At 35.7% G+C, this 19,582-nt stretch overlaps 1 protein-coding gene across 4 annotated transcripts in view; it reads left to right on the forward strand.

Annotated features, from left to right (window-relative positions):
* DNAJB14 (DnaJ heat shock protein family (Hsp40) member B14) overlaps window positions 1-19,582 on the forward strand; it is a 45,813-nt gene that overhangs the window by 6,843 nt on the left and 19,388 nt on the right. For 2 of the 4 annotated variants that reach the window (XM_045471909.1, XM_045471901.1), the window contains exons 2-3: window positions 9,078-9,249; window positions 17,163-17,308. In XM_045471909.1, coding sequence (XP_045327865.1) covers window positions 9,078-9,249; window positions 17,163-17,308 — 318 coding nt within the window. Of the gene's footprint in view, window positions 1-9,077; window positions 9,250-15,422; window positions 15,667-17,162; window positions 17,309-19,582 lie in introns of those variants that run through there. The other 2 variants (XM_045471918.1, XM_045471928.1) reach the window with 2 other exon arrangements.

Consider the following 19,582-nt stretch of genomic DNA (forward strand, 5'->3'; position numbering starts at 1 on the left):
GATTATTTATGTAAACATTTTTAATATTGTTTATTTACTTTTTTACTTGTCTTTAATATGAAGTATACTTAAATTAAATGCAGATTCCATCAGGGGTGCCTGGGTGACTCAGTTGATTAAGCATCCGACTTCAGCTCAGGTCATGATCTCCCAGTTCATGAGTTCAAGCCCTGTGTCAGGCTCTGTGCTGACATCTTGGAGCCTGCAGCCTGCTTCGGATTCTGTGTCTCCCTCTCTCTCTGTCCCTCCTCCACTCAAACTCTGTCTCTCTCTCAAAAATAAACATTAAAAAAAACTTTTAAAAACATGCAGATTCCATCAAAACCCCAAAAGCAAAGCAATAGGTGTGGAAAGTGAAGGCATAAAATGATGTTGTATAGTTTTGAAAACAAAAGTGAATGTAGTCTGGTGTATAAGTACTGTATCTGCCCAACTAATTGCACATTATTGCAGATGAAATCTCATGTGATAGCTAAGAAAAATCAGATATGTTCTAAATTCTGACAGTATTTGAACTGAATCATATTACCTTCTCTGGCATTGGTTCCAGAGATTATTAATACAGAAAACCTTACTGATTCCATTTTTAAGATGCCAAAAGTGGATATTGAGACCCAGAGGTAATGGAACTTGTCCAAATTTTCACTCTTTGGAGTCAAAGGATGTTGGGTGTGAGTGCATTTACACATGTAGCCATTGTTAAGCAGAGCCCCTATGCATGACATCGTAGAAAAATTTTCAGTATCATAAAACTGTTGAAAATAAAAAACAGTGGTGTGATCCTGCTTTAGCAATACTCAGCATCTATTAACATGGGAGGTGTCCAGAAACACCCTGGAAGAGTATTTTTGTGCTAAGAAGGAAAGGGAATGTGCAGATAACGTCTAACTTGCATGCATAGGGACTTTGTGTCCACCTGTAAATACTAAACACATAAAACCATTTTCATATCTGGCTCCACAAGTTTTAAACAATAATTTCTTCATTTATTAGCTCAACTATTTCTATAAAGAGATATTTCCCCTTACCTGTCTTAGGGTTACACAGTAGTGTAGTTCATACAGGAAAGACCAGATAAGTGCTTGATTGCTTTTATTAGTTTTCAAGAAAAGGAGTTGGTTCCCTTTGTTTTCTCCAAAAGCAGCTAATTGGCACAGTTGACCCTGGAACAACATGGGTTTGAACTGTGTGGACCCATTAATCAGATTTTTTTTCAATAAATATAGGATAGTACTGTAAATGTATTTTCTCTTCCTTAATTTTCTTAGTAATGTTTTTTCTCTGGCTTTTTTTTTGTAAGAATAAATTATATAGTACAAACAACATACAACATATATATTACTTAATTATTTATGTTATCGGTGAGGCTTCCTTCCAACCAGTAGTAGGGTATTAGTAGTTACGTTTTCAGAGAGTCAAAGTTACACAGGTTTTGTTTTTTTTTTTTTTTTTTTAAGTTTATTTATTTATTTTGAGAAAGAGAGAGAGAGCACGAGTGCAAGTGGGAGAGGGGCAGAGACAGAGAATCCCAAGCAGGCTCCACGCTGTCAGTGCAGGGCCCGACTTGGGGTTCAGACTCACAAACCCAACCTAAAAATCGTGAGGTCATGGCCTGAGCTGAAATCAAGAGTCAGATGCTTAACTGACCGAGCCGCTCAGGCGCCCCTATGCAGGTATTTTTAATTGCATGTGGATTGGTGCCCCTAACTGCTGGGTTGTTCAAGGGTCAGCTGTATTTCTTAGGTCTTTGGCCAGTAGGGAGCCCCTTTAGATTAGCTCCTGAGTATAGATTCCCAATAGTCTTTAATAGTTTTTATGCCGTTTTGTATAACAATGTTTCAGTCTCTTCTTATACTTTTCTGTAATAGATCTGGAATCAGTTATATCTCCAAAAGCCCTTGTTTCTTTTAGTGGAAAATGGTGTTTCAACATTACAATCTGGCACTAAGGATGCTGTAGCTACTAGATTGTTCAGTGTTTCTGGGCCATTTCAGTGTACAGACTAGGAAATAACTTTTTTTTATTTTTAAATTTAATTTTATTTTTTTAATTTTTTTAACGTTTATTTATTTTTGAGGCAGAGAGAGACAGAGCATGAACGGGGGAGGGTCAGAGAGAGAGGGAGACAGAATCCGAAGCAGGCTCCAGGCTCTGAGCGATCAGCACAGAGCCCGACGCGGGGCTCGAACTCACGGACTGCGAGATCATAACTTTTTTTTAAAACTAAAACAGCTTATGAGTTTATGCTGTTACTTGTCATTCAAATTAAGCACTTTGGCATGTTAAACTTCTCTAGACTGTATTTCTTTCTTTATCTCTTTCTTTATTTCTTTCTCTTTCTTTCTCTTTCTTTCTTCCTCCCTCCCTCCCCTTCTTCCTTCCTTCCTTCCTTCCTTCCTTCTTTCCTTCCTTCCTTGTATTTCTATCTCTTTTCTTCCACAATGGTAATACTTGTTTTCAAGGCCATGGCAAATGATTATTTTTTTGCTTTCAGCTACATCACATATATAATAGTTTCAGAATAGCATTACCAACACTACTTCACTAATACAGTTATTGAAGACAGGTAAATTGTTTTGCATATACTCTCCCCATTTTAAGTTTTTTTTTTTTTTTAATTTTGAAATAATTAAAAATTTCTGGAAAAGTCACAAGAGTATTATAGACTTCCCTTGTGTATTTCACTCAGGCTTCCTATTTGATAAAACTTACTATGTTTGCTTTATCATGCCCTTCCTTTGTTCTTCCCAGCTATCTCCCCCCTCCCCACGCATATAGGCACAATTTGTTCTGACTGTATTTTTTCCTGAACCAATTAAAAGTAAGTTGTGGACATGATGTTCTGTTACTCCTCAATAATTCAATGTATATTTTCTAAGGCAAGGACACTCTTACATAACCACAGAATAACCATCAAATTAATGACTGAGCTACCCAAATGCCGCTGGTTAATGCTAATTTTGATCTCTTGTTTGAGTTGGTGATTGTCAGGTTTCTCTATTTGAAACTTATCTTTCTTTTCCCCTTTGTAATTAATAAATATTTTATAGGAAAATACTTTGAAACTGTGTTAACGTCCTGTCCCCCAGCAAACTCTCACCAACTCCTTTTAGCATCCATTGATGAGTGTTTCCTTAGTGTCTTATGGTTGTCAAATGGTAGTTTTCTAATTCTGTCATTCTTTCTATAATTTATTAGTTGACATCAATTTTACTTATTAGTTTGGATTCATGGTTTCTTATTTAATCCATTACTATCATTTTTAATTTCGGCAGAAGGAACCCCTTCAAGCTGACTCCTGTGTCTTTTTGACATGTCTTCATCATTCTTTGAGCTTCCTTACTTTCTGGCACAAAAAAAATTTCAGGCTCACTTTTTATTTTATTGCCCTGGGAATCAGCTATTTCTCCAAGGAGCTCTAATTATTTTTAGTGGACAATGGTACTTGGAAACTAAGATATACACACTAGATAGGCTCCTTGCTACAAAGGTGTCATTGCTTTTAGATCCTCTCAGTAGACAGAGGTAGGAAATACATGTTTGTATGAATATATGTACGTGCATGTAAATCTCTGTGTTATATGTGTTTGTATGTGGGCATATGCACATTTATAGTAATTTAATCTTTATTAATTTTGATATTTGTTTAAGACTCCCAAGCCTGCCTTTGCAGTCCACCAGAGTTCATTTTAGCCTTCTCCATTTCTATATTTGTAATTCCATTCTCTGACAGTGAGAAATGTGGCTCCTGTTATCTTCAGTATACTTATTTGTTCATTTTCCCCTATATTTAATGAGTTGCCTCCTTAACCCCTTTGGGGCAGGTCCTATCAATCTCAGCCATGTTTTTGGCTATTCCTGCTTCTTGATTCCAATAAACTTCCTTTGTCCCCGCTTCAGCTGCCAAATGGTAGAGAAGGGAAGGGAAGAGAAGACCAATAATTTGTTTTTTCAAGTAAGAAAGCTGTTCAGTTGATTTTACTAGAATATATTTGGGTGTTGGTTATTTTGGGTCACATATTCTTGAATATGTGATTTGCCCTTTCAGACAGTTAAGCATCCAACTCTGGATGCTGGCTCAGGTCATAATATCACAGTTCGTGGGACTGAGCCCTGCGTTGGGCTCTGCTGCTGACAGCACAGAGCTTGCTTAGGATTCTCTCTCCTCCCCTCTCTCTCCCCCGCTCACGCTGGCTCTCTGTCTCTCAAAATAAATAAATAAACATTAAAAAATAAAGTAAGATAAACTCTTACAGGCATAGAAACTCCAGTCACTGCAAACTCTCAAAACTAGTCAGTGAAAAATCTCGTCCAGAACAAAGCCATACTAAGAACCTGATGGGAACAGGACCCAATTGAAGAGAGCAGGGGCAATAGAAGAAATGAGTAATTCCAGATAAAGAGGGGAAAGAGAAAGGAGTGAAGGGATCTTACATAGCAAGGAGCCGTATTTTCAAACATTACCCAAAAACTGGAGAAGGATCTCTGTGTATTTAGAAAAGCTAACTACCTTAACATAAAAATGACTTTAAAAAATGAGTATAAAAAAATGATAGAACTGAAACTTGATACAAAGTTATTGTGAGAAAAAAAAGCAAATAGGAATAAAATAAATCTCTAAAGACGAAGAAAATACACCACAAAGACTTGCCAACAAAACAGGTAAACACTATACACCAGTACTTCAAAACAGCTGAAAAGACTAAAAAGTTACAAACAATATGAAAGTACACCATAAATTAGAATTAGAACCGCCAAAATTATTCATTCAGAGCTTAGATGATAAAACTCAGGAAAGAATAAGAATGAAAAGAAAAAAAATCAATTCAAAAAAGAAGACTAGAAGAAAAATTAATAAACTACAGTTAATGTTGTGTAAGCAAAAGAGAGTATTAAAAGGAGGAAAAATTTTAAATTAAAAAAAATTAGAAAAAATGGCAAATACCGAAAACAGTTAAAGGACATCCAACAAACATATAATAGGAGTCCTGAAAAAAAGAAAAATAAAGCAAGGGAATAAAACCAATAAAACAATAATTAGAGAAAACGTTTCTGGTAAAAAAAAATCTAAAACCATAAATGAAAGGCGCCCATATGCCTGTAGGAGTTTAGTGTTGGTCCTGTCACTCATATGTTACTATAGTGAGCAAAACTCATTCTTTTTACATGCTTTCCTCAGTTTTGTCTTATGTGTTGTAATATAGAAAGTCCCTGTAGGTTATTTTGGAGTTCTTTTGTTCTGTAGACTAGCAAATGTCCCGTTAACACCAATGGCAAAATCCACATAGATCTTGTAGCTGTTGGTGGTTTGTCCCTCCCTTCTGGTATTTGGGGATTTTGTGTATGAGGTTTTGATTTTGCTATCTAATTGCTCAGACTTTATGAGGGAATTGGCAGAGATTTAAAATTTTTAGCTGCTGTCACATCCTTCTTCCCAGAATTCTCACAAAATTTTTCCCATTTAAAAGTTGTGAACCCCTAATCTCCAGACCATGCTGGCTTCTGCACTCAGCGTTAACATTATGATGCATTAAATACAAACTAAACTATAGTTAACAATTAACTATATAACATGTGTTACACTTATCTTGTTAGTAACTAATAGGTTGGTGTCTAAGAACTTTTTTGTATTGTCTAAAGCTAGATATTATAAAAACTGAATTTCTTATGTATTTACTCTTGAATGCATTAACTAGGGAAAAGATACGTTGAAAGAAGTACTCATATAAAAAAATATAAATAGGGGTGCCTGGGTGGCTCAGTCGGTTAAGTGTCTGACTTCAGCTCAGGTCATGATCTCCCAGTTCGTGAGTTCGAGCCCCATGTTGGTCTCTGTGCTCATAGCTCAGAGCCTGGAGCCCATTTCGGATTCTGTGTCTTCTCTCTCTCTGCCCGTCACCCCACTCACACTCTATTTCTTCTTAAAAAAAATCTATCTATCTATCTACATAGATATATAGATATATATGTGTGTGTGTGTATATATATATGAATAAAATAAAACGTAAAACAACTATATGTTTGCAACTTGCCAACACTGATGGAATCTTTAAATATATATATATAATTTTATATAAGTTTTATATATATATATATATGTATATATATATATATATATAAGACAGCTTTATTGAGATATAATTCACATATCCTACAATTAATTCATTTAAAGTATACCATTTCAGGGCTCCTGGGTGGCTCAGTTAAGTGTCTGACTCTTGGTTTCAGCTCAGGTCATGATCTCATGGTTCACGGGTTCGAGCCCTGTGTCAGGGTCTGCTCTGACAGTGTGGAGCCTGCTTGGGATTCTCTCTCTCCCTCTGTCTCTGTCCCTCCCATGCTCTCTTTCTCTTTCTCTCCTCTCAAAATAAATAAATTTTAAAAATGTGTTATTAAAAAAAATAAGGTATACCTTTCAGTGGGTTTTAGTACATTCATAATTGTGCAGCCATTACAGCAAGCAATTTTAGAACAATTTTTCACCATGAAAAGAAACCCTGTACTCATTAGTAGTCAGTCCTCATTTCTTTTTTTTTTTTTAATTTTTTTTTTTTTTAACATTTATTCATTTTAGAGAGTGAGAGAGACAGAGCACGAGCGGGGGAGGGGCAGAGAGAGAGAGGGAGACACAGAATCTGAAGCAGGCTCCAGGCTCTTAGCTGTCAGCACAGAGCCTGACGCGGGACTTGAACTCACAGACTATGAGATCATGACCTGAGCTGAAGTTGTACGCTTAACCAACTGAGCCACCCAGGCACACCAGTCAGTCCTCATTTCTCCCTGATTCCACCCTTTTCTCCCCACTAGCCCTTGGCAATGACTAATCTACTTTCTATCTCTATACATTTGCCTATTCTATACATTTCATATAAATAAAATCATACAATATTTGTGACTGGCTTCTTTCACTTTCATCTATGTTGTAGCATATATCAGTACTTCATTTCATTTTATTGCTGAATAATATTCCATTATATTGATGTATCGCATTTTATTTATCCATTCATCAATTAATGAACATTTGGATTATTTCCAATATTTTTCTATTATGAACAATGCTGTTATGAACATTTGTGAGCCAGTTTTTGTGTAGATGTATGTTTTTATTTCTCTTGGGTATACGTCTTTTGTAGAACGCATGATTTTGCATGATTTCATAAATAGGTTCTCCCTTTCTGTGGATTATCTTTTTACTTTATTGATAATATTATTTGAAGGGATAGAGTTCTTAATTTTGATGAAGTCTGTTTTCTCTTGTTTTCCTTTTGTCACATGTACTTTTATCTAAAAATGTTTTGCCTGAATCAAGGTCATAAAGACATACTCCTATATTTTCTTCTGACAGTTCTATAGTTTTAGCCCTTACAGTTAGGTATGTGATCTATTTTAAGCTAATTTTTGTATATGGTGTGACAAAGGGATCCAAATTCATTTTTTTGCATGTGGACATTCAGTTGTCCCAACTCCATTTGTTAACCCACATGTTCTGATAAGTAGTATGTTCATTTTTGTTCAATTCTATTTTTTCATTTCTATTATGATTAATTCTTTGATACATGAGTTGTCTCAATTTTTTTTCTAACCCATTTGTGATTTTGCTACTTAAATTTTTAAATTGATTTCTTACTTAAATGCATTGTGCTCATTCGATTGTGGAACATATGATTAATTCTTAAAAAATTCAAAGAGAAGTCATATAGAGAAAGACAGAGACCGTATGTTTTCACTCTTATGTGGATCCTGAGAAACTTAACAGAAGACCATGGGGGAGGGGAAGGGAAAAAAAAGGAGGAAAGGAGGCAAACCATAAGAGACTCTTAAAAACTGAGAATAAACTGAGGGTTGATGGGGGGAGGGGAAAGTGGGTGATGGGCATTGAGGAGGGCACCTGTTGGGATGAGCACTGGGTGTTGTATGGAAACCAATTTGACAGTAAATTTCATATTAAAAAAATTCAAAGACAGTAACATGTTCTAAGTATATAATGTAGTCAATTTTTATTCTTTGTGTGCCTGTATAGAATGAATATTCACCAATTGTTGGAGATAATGTTATGTCTCCTAGCTCAAGCTTGACAAAGTAGATGTTTATATCATTTGTATCCTTGGTGATTTTTTTCATTTACCCTATGTCAGTTAATAACTGACATTGAATTGTGTTAAATTGTGTTAAACAGAAATATACTAAAATATTTTATCATCATGGTGGATTTCTGTTTCTTTCTTTTATTTTTTTCCTGTGTTTATTTAGTTTTAACTTATGGAAAGTTTCAAGCATACACAAAAGGAAAGAGAATAGTATAATCAATTCCTATTGCCCTCTCATCTTTAACCTTTATGAGTATATATGGCCAATGTATTTTCTCTGCCCTCTTATGTTCCTCCAGTACTTTAAAGCAAATCCTAGACATATCTATATTATTGTTTTATAGACTCAGTGTTTAGATTTTTTTCATACATTTACCACAGTATTTGCATGCCATTCCCTTTCACCTTTTCACCTATCTTGAAGCATTTTCCTTCTTTCCAAAATGTATACATTACAGTATCCTCTAGTGAAATCTTAGTGGTAAGTTTTACTAGTTTTTGTTTCTTTGAAAATGGTTGTAATCTTGCACATTTTCTAGAAAGTAAGTGCAGAATTCAAGTTTGACAGTTATTCACCCAGAACATTTTGAAGATACTATTCCCATGTCTTTCTGCGGCCATTATTGTTGTTGAGAAATAAACAGGAAGTCTAATTTCTGTGTCTTTGTAGATAATTTCATTGGCTTCTTTAAAGACTGTCTCTTTTTCTTTGGTATTCTGTAGTTTCACCATGATGTGACAAATGAAAGTATGTCATAAGGAATTAAGTGATAGTAATTTTGAGTTTTTAGGTTTAATTTAGTAATATTCTGCTTCTAAGTGATGATTAGTGGTGTGTAAACAAGTACATAAAGGAATTGAAAAAAAGAGCCTTACGTTAAATTCTTTCGGAGTACATGATTCTTAATTTGTCAGCTTTATAACTTTCTTCTCAAGATCATATGTATGTACATGATGTTACATGGCATAGTGTGCTTTATCTTTCCACAGCACTATTGGAAATCATTATGAAAAATGGAAGCACGGCTGGAAATAGCCCTCACTGCCGAAAACCATCAGGTTGTGGTGACCAAAACAAGCCTAATTGCACGAAGGACGGCATATCTGGTAGTGGTGAAAGTGGAAAAGGCTACACCAAAGATCAAGTAGATGGAGTTCTCAGGTAGGGATAAACGTGAATTATATCTCAACTATAATTGATACTAATGTAACTTTTAAATGTTGTAACACCTAAAAAAAGTGTGTGAACTATTATTCAGTGGAGGAACAAACATGGAGGAATTGAACTCTGGGTGTCTTATATTTTATGTTATTTTGTCACATCAGTCTGTAAAGTACCGACTCTATGGAAGGTTCCATCTTTTAAAGTAACTATAAGTTTCTTCCAGGTATTTTTCTCTTGAGGAATATTATTTTTATTTTTTGACACAGCATAGTATTTAGATAACTGTATTGAAAGAGGATGAAGAATTGTTTTGTCTTATGTATGCATGAAAGCAGGGAATTTCATGAGAGGAAAATTGAGGACAACAGCAACAGCATTTTCAGTTTCCTACTTATATTAATGTAGAATAGTTTTTTTTCTATTTATATTCTTTCTTTAAGGTCATCTTTATACATAGGCAAACATCATAATGTCCTCTCCTTTTTAAAAAATTTTTTTAATTTAATTTAATTTTTTAATTAAAATTTTTTTAATTTACATCCAAATTAGCATATAGTGCAACAATGATTTCAGGAGTAGATTCCTTAATGCCCCTTACCCATTTAGCCTATCCCCGCTCCCACACCCCCTCCAGTAACCCTCTGTTTGTTCTCCATATTTAAGAGTCTCTTATGTTTTGTCCCCCTCTCTGTTTTTATATTATATTTGTTTCCCTTCCCTTATGCTCATCTGTTTTGTCTCTTAAAGTCCGGATATGAGCGAAGTCATATAATATTTGTCTTTCTCTGACTAATTTCACTTAGCATAATACTGTCTAGCTCCATCCACGATAGTTGCAAATGGCAAGAGTTCATTCTTTTTGATAGCCAAGTAATACTTCACTGTATATATATACCACATCTTCTTTATCCATTCATCCATCGATTGACATTTGGGCTCTTTCCATACTTTGGCTATTGTCGACAGTGCTGCTGTAAACATTGGGGTGCATGTGCCCCTTCAAAACAGCACATCTGTATCCCTTGGATAAATGCCTAGTAGTGCAACTGCTGGGTCGCAGGGTAGTTCTATTTTTAGTTTTTTGAGGGACCTCCATACTATTTTCCAGAGGGGCTGCACCAGCTTGCATTCCCATGTCCTCTCCTTTTAATATTTTTCTTACTCTAATTATTCTGCCTCAGGATTTTTAGTTTTACCTCCTGATACTCTTCTATTTACAGAGAAGAATCAGAGTTGGAAAATTGTGAACTGGGTTTTGGGGCTCTGGCTTAACTGATTTTATAATTAGGAAAAGATTTTCTGGGAATAAAATGAACCTTTCAGTGTGAAACACTAGAGAAAATAATGTTTTGTTTTCTGCTACAGCTTAGGGATGCCATATTAATATTGTACTGATCTCACTCTCTAGGGAAAGTAAAGTGTAAGAATGAAGGACTCTAAATCGTGATTAATCAGATAATTCACATAGAGAACGAATTATAGTACAGTGAACTAGCTAAGTGAGGAGTAGGTAAAACAACTTAGATTGTCTTTCTCTTTACCTGTTTTTCATCTGTTTTTCTTCTAGTCTTATTTCCTGTTTTCTCACCTTTTTTTCTCCATTGCTTTTTGGTTCATTCTTTTTTTTCTTACCGTAATTTAGAATTGAAGTCCTTTAAAATAAAATATCAATGTATTTATATTTTTCTTTTTTCCCCCTCTATATTTAGATGCTAAAGCTTGATTGTAACATTTTATCTGAGTGTGACCACAGATGTTGGTGTTTGGTGGGAAAAAAAAAGAAAAGAAAAAAGACTCCCTAATCATGGTAAAGCCATTATGAACATGAATGGTAGTGAAGCACTTTTGGGGTATACGTAATGTTGCTAACTACTTTTATAACTAGTATTGTGTCAGAGGTGGCTGCATAAGTGAGATTAAGTGGATGAATAAATGAGAGACTTCCTTTTGAATTTCTTCAAGAAGAACCTTGAAACAGTGTGCTGGAATGCATTCTGGGAAACCATATCTGTTTGAAAACAAATTGTATTTTCTTGTAGAATTTACTTTTTATTGGGAGGGTATGTTCTTAATGAAAGACCTAAATGAAGTTAATTGTATTATATGTGGTTTCTATTTAGAATCATTTTTATGATTTCTTTTAAAAGACTATAGAACCACTTACATATTTTGAAATATCACCAAAAGAGAGTTGAAAGTTTGGGAGCATAGGAATCCCCTAATCTAGCACTATTTTTTAAGAATCTTTTTTCTTCATTACCTCTGCTCTCAGTTGGAAAGGAAAAGAAGAGTAGTTCAAGTCATAGTAGAAATAAGGAAGGAAGAACAGTGCTTTGTTTTGCTGTCTCTTTGAGTATTTAGGCTGGGGACATTTTGAGAATGGAGGAATGAAAGATGATAGTGGGTACAGATACACATTGCATAGGGCCAGCATTGGAAAGATGCAAACACAATGTTGAGGAAGTTTCTGTCTGTTGGCTTCTATATTCTCTGTGAAATTGGAGATGAGGTTATCCTCTGGGAGTTAGGAGAAAAGAGATGAGATTGAAAGCTTGAGGAGAGTGGTACAAGGATGGAAAATTTACAGAGAAGAAAGGCAAAGGGAACAGAAGGGTCGCTGGTTAGTGTTGAGGCCCAGCCAAGTTTGAGACCATGAATTCTTATTGGGTATAAGTATTAGCTTAGTAGTATAGCTGTATTAGGGATTGTTTCTCTGGTCAATAATTTTATTATCCCTTTTTTTATTAAATGCAGTTTTTTTTTTTCCTTTGAGGACTAAATATGATTGGAACATTCTTTAGTAGAATCCCTAAGTTATTCAAAATACTTCAGTTGGTACCTTACATGAGTTGCTTAGCTGAATTATGTAACACTTATTCGTTACAGTAGCCCTTGTAAGTGTTGCTTTAGTAAGGTAACAAATCACCAGCAAACACTTACATGCTGTATGTTTTTGTTTTTTGTTTTACCTATACACAGGGGATTTTTTCTGAAGAAAACCATGTTATCTTGTGGTAGCACGATTATGCAAACAAGTTGCTCAGTGACAGTTTGGCTCAATGGGAGAAGCCATGCAATAATACTGCAGCCATTGCATAAGTACGAGCTAGCTTACAGTAAGACTGAAGAAAAAGTATATCACTTTGTAAAGCTAATATTCTGTGTCGCTAAACCCTGTTTGTTGTCTTTGAGTTGAAATCTATTGAAAAATTATTGAGAAGAAGTGTCATGGATCTAATGCGAAGAGGTTTTGAATTTCTCACTGAAGAAAAGCCCATCTTTTATTTTAAAAATTACCAGATCAGGTGAAAGCATTAACTAACTGGGTCATCTTTCTATTTATCAATTAGGAATGCTTGTGTTACAATTATTAAGTCATTTGAATTATGGGGATTTGATTAGGATTTGATTTAAGCTCTAGCTCTGTAGATGAAAAGAAATCGTTTTGCTAAACTTATAAAATAAATAGTCCTTTGTCTCAGGGACGAACAGCTATTTCCCTAAACACCAGTTAAATTTGGAGTCTATTCAAATGATCAGCTATAACGTGAAAAAAATAATTGAAAGAGGACTGTCCTGCCCTACGCACTACGCTTTCATGCACGTAAAGGAAGATGTAAAGGCTGCACCAGACTGACTTCTCAGTTGTTGAGCTTGCAGTCAGATCTTTCTGGACTGGTTGTTCATATCTCCTTCCAGAGGAGGTAATAGATTACCTCTTCTTAATTTATTTTCTTGTTTATTTCTTTCTTTTTAAAAAAATTCTTTGGTGAAGATAGAGAAGAACGCTTGAAACTTTAAGCAAGGAGTGAACTATATATGTGTGTGTGTGTGTGTATATATATATATATAAAGTATGACAAATGCATTGAGTTGGTGAAGGCACAATGATCAAAAATATAAATTGAAATAAATATATGAATGGTAATTCATTCATGTGTGAAATATTAAGTAAATGAGTGTATTTGGAGCCTTACTTGAAATAATGGAGTAGTCTGCAGCCTGTCCACTGGTGATGTCGACTTTATACCTCTCTGCTGGCTTCTCAGAATATTTCTCTTGTTAACATGTGATGAAAAACTCAGTGCAAGGAGGATATAGTAGAACTAGCTACACTTAAGAACTAGTGAAATAAGGGGTACCTGGGTGGCTCAGTCAGTTAAGCGTCTGACTTCAGCTCAGGTCATGCTCTCACAGTTTGTGAGTTCAAGTCCCACATCGGGTTCTGTGCTGACAGCTCAGAGCCTGGAGCCCTGCTTTGGATTCTGTGTGTCCCTCTGTCTCTGCTCCTCCCCTGCTTGTGCTCTGTGTCTCTCTCTCTCAAAAATAAATAAACATTAAAAAAAAAAGAATTAGTGAAATAATTGTTTTTCTACCTCTTTTTGTGACAATTCTTCGCTTTAGACACATCTGCAGAAGATTGCGAATTCCATCCTAATTTTCCTACCCTATCCAGCAGTCCTCTCTTGGGCTGCCTTTTCCTATTGCCTAGCCTTTTATGCTCAGGAAATCTCAACAAAACAATTTTGGAGGGTTAGTCTGGCATATAATTTATCATCTTGTGCATGCAAACCAAGTAATAATGACTTTAGGATTGTTTAGTGTTTTATCACTGCCTTTTGTTTTCTGCATTCACATAGTGTCTATCATATTCTTGGCTCTATTCCTTGTCCCACAGTCTGTTCTCCTCTATTCCAAATTAACTTTTTCTTTAAATGTTTTATTTATTATTGACAGAGAGAGACAGAGCATGAGCGGGGGAGGGGCAGAGAGAGAGGGAGACACAGAATCGGAAGCAGGCTCCAGGCTCTGAGCCGTCAGCCCAGAGCCCAACGCGGGGCTCGAACTCGTGAACCACGAGATCGTGACCTGAGCTGAAGTCGGACGCTTAACCGACAGCCACCCAGGCACCCCCCAAATTAACTTTTGATGCCAACTACATTATAGCGCTTACCACCTTTGACCGTTAGATCCTAACCGTTTGTGCTTCAAATTGGGCCATTCATCCATCTGTCCATCTATTATACATCCATTCACCACATATGGTGAACAAGACATAATCTTTGCCTTCAGGAGGTCTATAGTCTAGAAGAGGGCTCGGACCAGGTAGGTGCAGTACACTGGTAATTGCCGGGGTAGGGCTCAAGTCCAGAGGGTTTTGGGGAAGATATGGCAGGAGCACCAAACTGAGTCTTGAGGAATTGGAGTTCTTGAGAAAATGAAAAGCCAAGCTGAGGTCTGAAGCAGTTGTGGAAACTAACTAAGCAAGAAGCAGAGAAGGCACGTTCTGGGCACCAAAACCAACATTTGAAAATACCTGGGAGAGAAAAGTCTGTTTAAACACTGATAGGAAAAGTGGATAGAAAGGAAGAGGTGGGTTACTCGGGTGTCTGAAGGGTTCCTTTTCCTTACCGTGGTTCTGAGGGCAGAATTTTCAAGTCAGACAGACTAAGGTTTGAGTCCTTACTTGTGAGGCCTTTCCTCATCATCCTATTTAAAATAGCTGCCTTCTTGTCCATTCTCTAGTCCCCTTTGTCACTTTATTTTTCTCTGTTTATCACCATACAATGTACTTTATATTTTACTTGTTTATTTGTTCATTGTTCATCCCTCTCCCGATTGTAAATTTAATGTGAATTGTGATTCTTTTCACTATTTTATTCACCACTATAGCATCTGAAATAGTGTCCGCAGAAAGTAGTTGATCAGTAAATTTTTGTTGAAAAAATGAACTCAGTTCCCCTCTATTACTTTGTTATATGACTTTTGGCAACTTAACCATTCAAAGCCTTGATTTTCTCATTGGTTAAATAGGAATAACATCTAATGAGGAGGAAATGAAACAATTTGTATAAAATAGCCAGTATAATATGATTCTGCAATTCTCTGTGTGAAATCTTTGTGGACCAAATGTAGTTTGGAATTCAGAATTGTTCATATTTTAGGAAGATAGTAAGGAGCATATATTATACATTACATAGCAACACTTAACATCTAGTGAGCAGCCCAGAACCTAATAGCAACATTTCTGCAGCAACATATTCACATCTAAATGGGATAAATGAAAACCCTATAGCAGCTTCACATCCAATCAGGTCAAATTTTGCCTCTGAAAGAGTTCAGTCAGGTTTCTGCATCAAATTGGTTATAGAATAACTTTCGTTTTTCAGAGCTTTATGGATTTTGGAACATGGATATGTGATTGTGGACCTGTGCCTGACACACAGTAGGTGTTCTATAAATGTCCCCTTTCATTTTTTTTCTGTCACATAGTTTCTAAACATATCTGGGAGAATGGGTTGTACAAAGGCAGGAAGCATTCTCTGTTTTATTCACAAATATATCTCAAGTGCCCAGAACACTGTCTGTGACATAATTGGTGCTCAATAAATATTGCTGGTTAAACAAAGGAAATATCATGTTTATGGAATAAAATGTTAATAATTATTATCAAAGTAGAAACATCCAATTTTAATTATTTTTATCATAAAGAAGACCGCAAAACAGATTTTTGTTGATGTGTGATTATAAATAGATTTCTATAATCTTATACAGTGTCTTCTCTTTTTTTTTTTTTTTTACTTTGTTCATTTAACAAGTGTTGAATACTGTCATTTTTTTTTAAGTTTATTTATTTTGAGAGAGAGAGAGGAGCATGTGTGAGGGAGGGGCAGCGAGAGAGGGAGAGAGAGAGAATCCCAAGCAGGATCCGTGCTGTCAGCACAGAGCCCAAAGTGGGGCTCGATCTCATAAGCCATGAGATCATGACCTGAGTTGAAATCAAGAGTCAGGTGCTTAATCAACTGAGCCACCCGGGTGCCCCTGAATGCTGTCATTATAAAAGGAGAGCTAAGGCTCATTTATTCCAGAAATATTTACTGAGAACCTATCCTGTATCAAGCACTATGATGGCTTATAGGTTCAGTAGTAAAATAAGATCAATCATGTCTCAGAACTTTAAGTCACTCTGCAGTTCTTTAGCTGCCAGTGAACAATTATGCCTTAGCTCTTTATCCTGTTGCTACTTCGGGCGACTCACACACGGAACACATCTAAAGTCATAAAGTACTCCACAGAAGATGTTTAAAATGTTACTGTATTCTAGTGAAGGAAAATTAGTAAGTTTGGGGGAGAATATTAACATTTAAAAGTATTAGTGTTCTCTGCTCCAGTCAGAGTATTTTATTTCTTCATATTCTTTAAAGACTCTGGGCTTAAATCTGTTAACACCTTTAGTTAGCTATGTCAGTAATCTTTAAAAGTATGCTCATCAGAATGAAAATTGGGTGTAACAAACATTTTTGAGTCCTGTGATGTATATTATTATGAGGTTTTATCTTTCTTAGAGTGACACAGATGAGTTCTCTTTAGAATAGCCAAACTGAGTTAATTTGCATGACGTTGAAACCATAGAGTACTTGTAATTGTTTTACATGCACTAAATTGTTGCTGTGATATTTGGTGAGGTCTACATTATGTGACAATAGAACTCTTGGAATGCAGTGTGTATTAAATTAACCTTAGCCACGACATACTTGGGAAGAGTTTTGGAATTTCTTGGTGCACTTAAGAGTACTATAAAATTATTCTCACTCTCTCATTCTAGCTTCAGTGTGTGCTCTGTCCTTCATCCATGATTGTTACAGGCTTTGCTACTTCTCTGTAGTTGGGATAAAATGCACCAAGGACATTCTCATGGCCAACTCTCCATAGGCTGGAAAGAGGTTAAGGGAATGGTCTGTGGTCAAAAAAGAGAATGAAGCAATAACCTTTAACGGGATAAGCTATCATTTGATACTGAGGAAATAGTCCACAGACAGTTCTTAGTATTCTAATAAGTAAAAAATTAGAGATATTTCCTGAAGTTCTTCCTTGAAATTTACATTTATAACACACTCTCTTGTTCACAGCATAAACAAATGTAAAAATTACTATGAAGTACTTGGAGTTACCAAAGATGCTGGTGATGAAGATTTGAAAAAAGCTTATAGAAAGCTTGCTTTGAAGTTTCATCCAGACAAAAACCATGCACCTGGAGCAACAGATGCTTTTAAAAGTAAAGTAAACCTTTTAAAGCAGTTTTACTAAGCTCTTTGTAGAATCCACTTTACAGTGTTTTAGAATATTAAATTCTGCCTTTAGACTGGTTCATTTAGAAGCCAGCTTAAGCAAGTGTCCTCAGAATCCTTTAAAACTTTATTATTAATTTGTCATACCAAGAGCCAAACAAATACAGTGTGGCTTCACAAGAGCAAAATGCCAGTTTGGGTGAAGTCCTAAGTAACTTTTCTAGATAATCATGCATGCTTTCTAGTTTACTACACTAGTGTGTGGTATACATAAACTTCTAGTGTATTACCATCTGCTTCCAAGGGCACTAAAACAAAACATAGCTTTTGCGAGTTTTTAGGATAATAGAGACTGTCTAAAATTGGGAAATTGCTTGGGAATTTCTGTTTGCCCAGTGTTGTTATATTTCTGTTAACTGGCCAATTTTTGCATTTTTTTGTATGTGGTTCTAACTATGGTGATTTTTTTTTTCTTTTTAAGAATTAGTTTCTTGGGGCACCTGGCTGGCTCAGTTGGTGGAATATGCAACTCTTGATCTTGGGGTCATGAATCTGAGCCCCACGTTGGGCATAGAGCTTACTTAAAAAAGTCTTTTTCCTTTTGCCTACTCATTCTTCCTCACTTTCTTAATATTATTTCAAGGTTTTTTGTGGTTGTTGTTGCAGGTTTCATGAATGAATGTCACCTCATTTTATAATTTCGTATTTTGTTACATGCAATTTGTTCATAGTAGTTAACTTCTAATTCATAAGAAAATGCTTAAATTTGTCATTGCCCCCAGGAGCCTGGTGGCTTGGTCGGTTAAGTGTCTGACTTCAGCTCAGGTCATGATTTTGCAGTTTGTGGGTTTGAGCCCCACGTCGGGCTCTGTGATGACAGCTCAGAGCCTGGAGCCTGCTTTGGATTCTGTGTCTCTCTCTCTGCCCTTCCCTTGCTTGTGCTTTGCCTCTCTCTCTCTCTCAAAAATAAACAAACATAAAAAAAAATTTTTTTTAATTTGTGATTGTTCTTCTTGAGAATTAGGCATTTTTACAGTCAGCATATCATGTTTGCAGTGAAACGCTGGGGTCTTGGAATAACAGGATGGAGACACTAATTTTTAAAATGCTCCTAAAACATAGATGATTCCATTGGTCTTTCACAAAATACTGTTGATATTATTTACAAAACAGTTTTATTTCTTGAAGGAAGTTGCCAAGTCCAATGTATTTTGGCAATTATTAATATATTCCAATAAAAGCAGCTGCCAAAGTGGTGCCGGTAGAAGTAAAATATCCCTGTGATAGTGAGCACCTTCTCTGTTTTCTTCAGTTAAAAGTGGCATCTTGAAAATAGAGAAAATGTTTCTTTACTCCAAAGCACTAACTTTAGCACATAATGTGGAAAAAAAATAATTTTTTTCCACATTATGAATTAAAATCATTTAATTTAAAATTGTTGTTGTTGTTGTTGTTTTCAGTTTTATTTAAGTAATCTCTACACCCAACATGGGGCTCAAACTCATGACCCTGAGATCAAGAGTCGCACGGTCTTCCAACTGAGCCAGCCAAGCACCCCAAATTGTTGGTGCTTTTAAGTAGTGAAAAATATCTTGGCAGTGAGTTATTTGCATGTTTGTGATCTGCTAAGTGATTCCAGTTTTAATTCTTCATTAATATTAAAAATGTTAAACTGCTCGTTCCTCTCACTTCATATTGAAGTCGTGTTAGCATTATTAGTCTTGAAATAACAGTGAGTGGATCTACCAATATTTTTACATGTTATGTTACATTTCAAAGAGGTGAGCAGCATAAACGTCACTCCAGCTAGACATTCGGAGGGAACTTGACAAAGGTGATTATACTTTGATGTGGTACATTTCAGAGTCTAATGCTCCGCTTTGCAAACTAGAAACTTAATATTTATCAACATGCTGGGAGGTGGTTCCTCTCTAGAGGAGAGGCTCACATTATTCAGTACACAGGAGGTTATCTGTAAATCAGAATGCCAATTTATTAATCCCAAAGAGGATCAGAATAGGGAATTGGTTGATGAGCGCGTTTTTCATTGAGTGGGTGGAAAACTAGGTTGTAATTCGCAGATGCTTGGTGTGCAGAGGTACTTAATTAGAAGACATTACGGCTAGTGTCATCATACAGAAATCATTTATTCAGCACCCAGGATCTTTTCATTATCTTCTGAATCATCTTACTTTATTTTATTTTAAGTTTATTTATTTATTTTGAGAGAGAGAGAGCAGGGGAGGGGCAGGGAGAGAGAG

Source organism: Leopardus geoffroyi, chromosome B1 (genome assembly GCF_018350155.1).
Source record: "Leopardus geoffroyi isolate Oge1 chromosome B1, O.geoffroyi_Oge1_pat1.0, whole genome shotgun sequence".
Lineage (NCBI taxonomy): Eukaryota > Metazoa > Chordata > Mammalia > Carnivora > Felidae > Leopardus > Leopardus geoffroyi.